The sequence below is a fragment of the Scaptodrosophila lebanonensis genome, unplaced genomic scaffold (assembly GCF_003285725.1).
Source record: "Scaptodrosophila lebanonensis strain 11010-0011.00,11010-0021.00 unplaced genomic scaffold, SlebRS2 tig00000053-arrow-pilon, whole genome shotgun sequence".
Lineage (NCBI taxonomy): Eukaryota > Metazoa > Arthropoda > Insecta > Diptera > Drosophilidae > Scaptodrosophila > Scaptodrosophila lebanonensis.
In genome coordinates this window covers 3,778,416-3,787,115 of record NW_022060548.1, presented here as the reverse complement: position 1 = coordinate 3,787,115, position 8,700 = coordinate 3,778,416, and the positions used below count along the sequence as shown (strand labels likewise).

Sequence of the window (8,700 nt, the reverse complement as noted above, 5' to 3'; positions counted from 1 at the left end):
TATGTATGTGTGTGTGTGTGTGTGTGTGTGTGTGTGTGCTTTATGCTATAGAATGTCTAACTGTCTTGTCTGTAAAATCAAATTTGAATATTGTAACTCATTTCGCATGTCATCCATCAGTTTGTCGTACGTTGGCTTCATCGTCTGCCGAGTTCGTCATAACATGCCAATATTATTTACATTATTAATTTGTTGTTGTTGTTGTTGTCGATGTTGAGTCTTAGAATGTCGCCGTCTTCCTCGTCTGCTGTTTATAATGCGCATGCGTTGCCCGCCCAACAATTTAAAAGCGTTCAAACAAAATTGTTGCCGATTCCATTGAATTTACGACGACTGCGTCTTGATGGCGTTTGCGTGCTCTGCCTTTTGAGAATTTATTTAAAGCCTACATTGTTATGTAAGCGCCTTGGAAATTATATCGTGATAGTTTTGCGAACAGGATTTAGTTAGTTTGTTATCAGTGAGGTTTCTTAATAAGAAGACTATAATAAATTTATTGGGCCCTAAATCAGGAATCGCTAAATTAAATGCATTTCTTTGTACAAATATTTTGCAGCGAACAGATCATAATAGGATTTGTTGTTGCTTTTCTTTCAATGAAAAATTATTAAAATTTGCAAAAAAAAATGTTTAATTTGTGTGTAATTTGTTCTTAGTTTTTATAATATTGAAGGCAACTTGATTTCGATTTAATGTTTCAAATAAAACAGAAACATGTTCACAAATAATATCAAATTATATTTTTCATAATATATAATTATATAGTATCTTTATTATTTTCTTTAATTATTATTTATTAATAATAATCATTTTGAATTGGAATTTCTTTCTTCTTTGTGTTTCGAATATAAATGAAATGTGACGTGCAATTGGTATGATCTTTAACCAGTTGTGTTTTAGTTTCAATGTTCGATCTATCTTAGTAAGAAACAGTTTAATAACCATTTTAATTTATCAAATAATAGTATTAAAAGAAGCAGAGATATTCGCTATTGACATATGTATTTTAATAAAATAATGTGAATTGAAGTTGTCAGGACGATCTTCTGAAGAATATATTTTTGCAGGCTTAAAAAAAATTAATTAAATACAGAGTCAATCTTCAATGATCTGCTAGCAATTGTAACTATTATGGCGAACAAAATGTAGAAATTTCTTCTCTTTCCTTTTATTCGCAGACACAAAATTCTTAAGCAATATACAAGCACAAGGCGTACTTGAGAAGTGTGCAAATGGTTAGTTTAATTCTTTGGACGAGCGCTTAATTAATCCAAGTACCCCTTAGTCCCATTTTTAATAGTTTAGATGCGAAGAATTAAGTTCAATTTGGAATCAAAAATATAAAGAAAAGCACTGGAAAGTCCTGAACTAAAACTTCCATTTGAGCAACTCTGCGCAACTTTGCAGAGCCAATAAAAATAATTGTTAAGATTCCCATGCCACGGGCTCTTCGAATTTCCGTAATTGCATTGCTTCTGGCGCAATTAGGCGACTTCATTACAGACACGCCCTTAGCCAAGTTGTATGAACAGTTGTCATTGGGAAACCTCTCTGTATATTATTTTACCATCGGTACAACATTTTAATTGCCCAAAAGGGGTTGTCAGCGCATTATACTCAGCCAACATTAAGAGCAAATTATATACGCAGTAACCAAAAAAAAAAAAAAAACAAGAAAACAACAGCTTAAATTTTATTGCTAAAATTTATCGAGTGGAATGTTTGTGGCATGTTGCCGCTGCCCCACACAAAGAGCGGACTGCAACAAGAAAATAATCCGAAAATGAAGCAAAGCATAACCTGAAACTCCAATGCCCGCTGATGATGGACTGTGTGGAGTGGAGCGACCGGCTGCCAGGATCTTATATGCGACACTTAATGCTGGCCGCGAAGCCAATCAAAATCAGGGCAGCAGGTTGGACTTCGACGACACACGACGCTGACGACAAAGTATCGCCGACTGATTTGGAACTCGATTTTCGGGCATGCATAAATAAATGATAAGCGTGTGGTTTTTAATTACATGACGTCAGGCAGGACGCCGGCCAGTTTTCAGTTTTTGTCAACCTGCCCCTTTTTTTGCATTGCATTATTTTAGCGACTATCTTTTTGCGAGCTCGGCATATGGCACGCGTTTTGCCGCACAGTTTGTTGACTCTTGCTTGCAACAGCTGGCGGGCAAATTGTATCAAATTTTTTGGGCAAATGTTTGCACAAGCCAACTATTTTTGTTGACATTGCGCAAACAAGCCACCATTTCCTTGCCGACTACATGCTGATTTCCTTTATAAGATGACTTTTATAATTCATTGTCGCATTTCCTATGCTTGTCCAGGAGAGCAAGAGGCCAAGCCAAACAGCAGCAGCAGCAGCAGCTCGAAGGAAATCTTCTCAACCACTGCCCGAATGTCCTTTTGTATGTATTCGACTTTCTTTGATATATTTTCTACAATTTATTTTCTGTGCGCTGTGCTACTTTTTGTGTGCCTCTGTTGATTTTCTATGGCTGTTAAATTGATTGATTGCTGTGCGACTTTTGACACTCCACACACACACACACACACACACACACACACACACACACACACACACACACACACACACACACACACACACACACACACACACACACACACACACACACACACACACACACACACACAATTGTGTATTCCCCGCTGAATTCTGGACCAAATCTTGACTGCCAAATCTTAAGCTAGCATACATAATGTCGGTAACAACTGCTGTCGTAAATGTATTTGCTCAGCTTCAGCTAAATTGACATTTATTTCTGGGATTGTTTTTTCTCTGAGGCAGTTTTATTGAGGAATGCCGGCCAGCCAGCGTGCTCGTAAAAGTTACGCTAATGAGCATAGTATAAATGCGATGAGGCTTACACAGATGCTGTAAATGGTAATAGGAAACGTTTATGGTCTTGAGATTTCCAGCTGTCAATCAAAATGTTTTTTCGAAATTCTATAAGCATGTAGCAGCACTTTTATTTTGTTGTTGTTCAGCACACAAATTGCGATTGCGTTACCAAACTTATTTGTAATAGTTGTCTAAGATTGAATTTATGAAAAACATCTTTCAAATATTACATTTCTGCATATTAGAGATCTAGAAATTTGGCTTTTGCATAAATGGAAGAGCCAATAAAACCCAAGGCTGTTCGATTGACTAAATAGATGACGAATATCAGCATGTTGGTTTGTTAAAATTGGCCGATCACTTGTCATTTTAAAGCTGCACACATTTCTTTTAAGTGTTTAAAAAATAATTTTTGTAACAAGAAAAATTTAGATTTTCGATCTTATACCCTAAAAGTGATATAAAAGTTACACTTAAACAATCAGGGGCTATTGTCTGATTTTCACTTTATTTATTAATCGTTAAAATTATCCGTTTTTATTTAAATCTTAATTATTACTTACCAGGTAACTATCAACAATGATTCCGCTACACCAGTTTCGAATCACAAATCCCGAAATAGAAAGCTCAAAATGTTGCTACATCCAGGTAAGTATAGGTATAGAAATTTTATTCTTATAACAATAATAATGTAGCTTTTGGATTTGCCTGGCCTTATAGACAGAGTGTGGCCTTAAATAAAATCCGCTTTTTGGCGCCAACAAACATATGATTACGATTAGAAATTAATTTGTTTGTAATGCTGGACGATGGAATATAAAATTAAGAACCCTATTATTGAACTTTGATTTGAGATGTCTATTAAATATGAGGTAGATAGCGCTTCAAAAAATAAAATATTAAGAACAAATAGGCAATAGCTAATAATTTTCTTCCATCTAGACAGCCTTTTTAATTTCTTATTGATTTTCTATTCGTCATTTATTTTTAACTATAAGACTTCTTTAACAATGCTTTCTTTATTCTTCGACAACGTTGTTTGTTAGCAGAAATGAAATTAAATCATTTAAACATGAAGGGCTCAGGATTTCGATTTTATTATTTTTTTAATTTTGTTTCATATTTGGATTTAAAACTGAAATTATTTCAATAAAATAATAAATAAACAATCAAATTGATCGAGACATCTGTTTTCATTAATAATTCAATTCATAATTAAATTACATAAATATAATATACATTTCTTTTATAGATTATAGGTATCTTTGTCTTACAGTGAATATCTACTTAAAAAACTGATGTATAAATTAATTTGTATCAAAAGATTTCAAATCCCGCTAAAAGGCTGCTTGACAAATTTTGGCTTCCAAGCTGTCCAACAATTCAACAATAATCCAATTAATGTCGCTATAAGATAATAAATGCATACAAATAATTGCGATATGATTAAATTAGAAATACAGCCAACTTTATTAGTCTCTTTTCTTGCTGCTCTTTATAATCGCATACTTGTATAGATGTGTTAATCATTTTCTGGCATAGCACATCAAATGTCAAAGAATTACTTACTACTCGGACTTACATACCCACCATATAGTATATACAAGTATATATGCTCGTTTGTATGTATGTAGCCACACTTGTGTCCACTTAAAAGTACAAGCAGATTTGCCCTCTATGCGGTATTCAGTTGCTTTTAGTGCTGCTCTTGTTCTCAATTTGGCTTCAGCTGTATTGACACACACACACACATATATAAACATATACTATATGTACTCTCTCTTATATAGACATAAGAAAGCGGACGCGGCCACTTGAGAAATCCACCTGCACACATGTGTCGACGAGACGACGTCTCTTCAAGCACCCGCCTGCCAAGTGCCCCTCTCACGTCCATCTCAGCGTCTTACTCTCATGTTTTAATTTCGCTGCTTGCCGTAGTTGCTGTTGTTGTTGTTATTTCTACTTCAACAAACTGCAGATTACCCAAGTTAAGCCCTTAAATGTGTTTCATATCAGGTTTATCATTGCTGTCGTTGTTGTATCGAAGACGAATACACGCTTGAACGAATGTACGAGCGAACGGATTAAATATATCATTTTTTCCCCCTCTTTAATGGAAGGGTAGCTTTTTTATTTCTGGTAACACCTGAAGATAGCAGCTTTCTGTTGCAGCAGTTTTCGGAGGCCTTATGAAGAAAGTTGCTTTATGGGGGTAGGAAAGACATTAAAACAGGCGCAATGATTTATATTGAGGAAGTCATGTTGTGGTTGTATTGTGTGTAGCTCTGCATTAGCAGTTTTACACCGGAAATAAATGTAGATAATAATAATAATAATAATTTCGAGTATATTATATTCTTACTTTGCACATATAAATATTTTATTATTTAATGTCCAATATCTCCTTAAAATAAGGACTACCTTGTATATATGTGGGGTTTGCCAATTGCGTTCTACTTTAAGTAAGACGAAGAGGTACCAGTACCTCTAATTTGTTAAAGCTTTACAACGAAACTGATTATATAATGAAACGATTTCATCGCACGAATATAAATTATGAAACTATTCCTTTTTCGATAAGTTTGTGATAATATTAAATGGTTTGCATCTTTAAAAAATATATATTTATAAAATGCTTGTTTTTAAAGCATTGCTTGTTCTTAACTTTTGTTTAATCAAAATCCACAATTTTAAACACTTTCTCTAATTAATTACTATTCATTACATTAAAGTGCACATTTAAAACGTTTATGAATATTGTTCATTATAATATTTCGTATGTAGTCCAATTCTTTTTCTCAGTGTTGCTAAATGTTTCTGGTTTCCTTTGGTTACATTACATTGTTGATAATGAAGTCCTTAATATGAAGTTAACAATTAAAAAGGGGAGAGCTATACCGGGTGTCTTAATAGTAGAGTTCTGAAAGGCATTTGTGTGTGTATTTTGATTTAGAATACTAAAATTATATAGATTAATGACTGAAAAGAGGATTAAGCTATCATCAGACAGGGAACAAAAAACTAACTAACAAAATTAAAATATTTTTGCTGAAGTAATGTCAATACTTTATTCGAACAAAACTCTTCTTAAAACTGGAGAATTTAGAAAGAATAGGAAAACGATGGATAGGATAAAGATAACCACTTGAACGGATAGACTTTTACATTTATTGAAGAAAGTCAAAAGTTGTTATATATATTAAGTTATTTAAAATAAGTTATTTATGGCGTTTAAAAATCAAATATATAAATAATATAAATATATGTTAAAGATGTTTTTTTGTTTTAAATAAGTAGACCATATTTTATAAATTATTTTATGACAGCACACAGAAAAGTTGAAAACATGAATTTTTCCTGGCGCACATTTCCAAAACTCTTTGTTGTTATACCAATACTGCACTATGTGCTCTCACTGTGTGTGGATGCCGAGTCCAAGGAGCACAAGCGTTTGAAGGAGTTGGGTAAGATGGTGCGACCTTTAAAATCAAAGCACATTATAACGCTTTGCATGCAGAAAAGGCCAAAAGAAAATCTATAACCATTGCCAAATCAATGGAGGGCCAGAAAAATTAAAGCTGGGCACCCTGTATGACTCACAAATGAATGCAACTGTTCATGGCGAGGCAGCAAATGCGCAAAAATTATCCCCCAGCCGAAAAAAAGAGGCAGTAACAACAACAACAACAGAATTAAAGGAAGAAAACAGAATTTATATTGACAAGCGTTTCCAAAACGGAAGCAGAAGTCAAGGTGCAAACCAAAATCTTTACACCTGTTCGATCATGAAGATCTGCCAGTCTGCAGGTCTGCGGGTCTGTTGGTGAGCAGAAAGCGTGTAGGAATCGAACTGTGGAAATGGCGCCGGGACACGACACCGACACGCTGCCAAAATTGAAACGCTCATAGTTTTTAATGTAATTTCGACTGACCGGCGATAATACAAAATTAAAGAATATACTCCGTATTAAGGATAGGGTAAGACGGACATGCAAACTGAGTTGTTTTGTCTCTTTATTCCAATGCTTCCTGAGGGGGTTGACCGAATACAACTTTTTGGAAATGGTCACGCTGCATAAACTGGCACATTGTGTGTTGCATGTTGCATGCGCGTTGTCGCGACAAGTTATATAAGAAAACAATTTCGGTATCAAAATTAATAAAATAAATACGCTGCGCTTCGCTACACATTTAAGCGACTAATGAGTAGGCAGCAGCAGCGCGATATGCATCTGCAACAAGTTGCTGCTACTGCTGCTGCTGCATCGGAAGCAGTTGTTGCATCAGTGGTTGCGGCAGCTGCAACGCCCTTACAGTTTCAGTTTTCGTGGGGGCTGCTTAACCTAAAGGATTTGCACGAAATTGCATTTTAATTGTTTACTTGCCTTTTGCATTTTGGGGCTTAACATTTTGATAATGGCTTTTGATTGTTAAGCGTCGGGTCGAGTCGCGTCGTTTTATTATATATACCTGTATTATCATTATCACTTCTTTAACTTCTTTGTTGTGGCTTGAGGTCTGCACCTGCTGTGTGGCATGGAAATGGGCGAGAGGTTTTCTGTTAGAATACCAATAATTCTAAAAGGGTTTTGGGGTTGGTTGTTTGATGTTCATTTGTGTGTATTAAACTTTTAATTAAAATTCGTCTGCATTTCTGTAATTTATTATCTGCTCATCAGAACTATTAGTGAAAGGGTTGCTTTTCTGAATTTTAGATTGCGTGCAAGTCAAATTTATTGTGAGGCATAACTAACGGCTAGGCGGCTATGTATTTAAAATGCGAAAGGGTCGGGAAAGGTGCTATCATATCATGTCATTAAATACAGCGATATAATTAAACGAAAATGTTAGCGGTACCCGACATGTTTCATGAAATATGACCAAAAGAAATTACATTTAAATACTTTTCCTGCAGAAGGAGGTTTAGTTGGTTAGATATGTACAAAAATGCAACAGTAGTAGGACAATGTCACCTTAACAACTTTACTTGTATTTCTTTCTTTCTTTTCTTACAAAATGATCTTGCTGAAACGAGTACAATGCCAGAGCTTGTCCTAGGCTCAGTAATCAATTAAATAACCCTAACCTCTGAGCTATTAGGATTAAACGTGACACATAGAAAGACTCTAAATGAATTAAAAATAAAAAAAATAAAAAAATAACTTTAAAAAATTGAAAAACTTTGCATCTATTGCTTTCATTGTGTGCTTATCTTCAAAGTCGAGGAATATTTGAGTTTAAGCAACGCACGAACAACAATTAAACTTATATTTAAATACAAATACAACTTAAACTAGGTGTTTAGTCCTAATTACAATTTAACATTTATAATTTATATAAATCTGTTGAAAGTCCTGTGGCAAATAGTAATAGTTGTTACCGTTTCATGGCTTTGCTGCAATAAACAGTAGGCCGTGGGCTTTCCGGTTGCGTATTTGAAGTAAATATTTCTAACGTTTTGTTCAATATGTTGCTAAAATAGTGCTCCGGAATACTGATGAGCAGATAAAAAAAAGTGTCTGATTGGATCGGAAAGAAACCAGATTTTTGTATTAAAGTGGCTTAATCGCTATGTTTGGTAGCTCCTGTCCCTTCTCGTAGAGAAGATCGACTTTAATCAACTGCTCCAGTATAATATTTAAATAGATTTTCTTTAGCAACACAGATAAATATTATTTTTTACAATTACCTTAAAAATACATTTAATTCAATAGTCGTTGCATAGTTAGCATCAACTTAAATGGAGACCTCAGACTCAGATATTAATGTTTCCTGCTCCCAATTCTGTTAATTATACATGTAACCAACTACCACGTGGAGGATCGC

At 34.5% G+C, this 8,700-nt stretch overlaps 1 protein-coding gene across 1 annotated transcript; it reads left to right on the top strand.

The window, feature by feature from the left end:
- The first annotated feature begins 6,204 nt into the window (after positions 1-6,204).
- On the top strand, positions 6,205-6,874 carry LOC115624257. Its single transcript, XM_030518881.1, has 2 exons — positions 6,205-6,338; positions 6,392-6,874. Exons 1-2 carry the CDS (start codon positions 6,221-6,223, stop codon positions 6,448-6,450), a joined length of 177 nt encoding a protein of 58 aa, XP_030374741.1. The 5' UTR covers positions 6,205-6,220; the 3' UTR covers positions 6,451-6,874.
- The last annotated feature ends 1,826 nt before the right edge of the window (positions 6,875-8,700 follow it).

Excerpts from the sequence above, each read along its gene's own strand:
- LOC115624257 (XM_030518881.1), top strand. The coding sequence starts at position 6,221 with ATGAATTTTTCCTGGCGCACATTTCCAAAACTCTTTGTTGTTATACCA. Across the intron at positions 6,339-6,391 it reads CAAGCGTTTGAAGGAGTTGG|AAAAGGCCAAAAGAAAATCT; the intron begins GTAAGATGGTGC and ends CTTTGCATGCAG.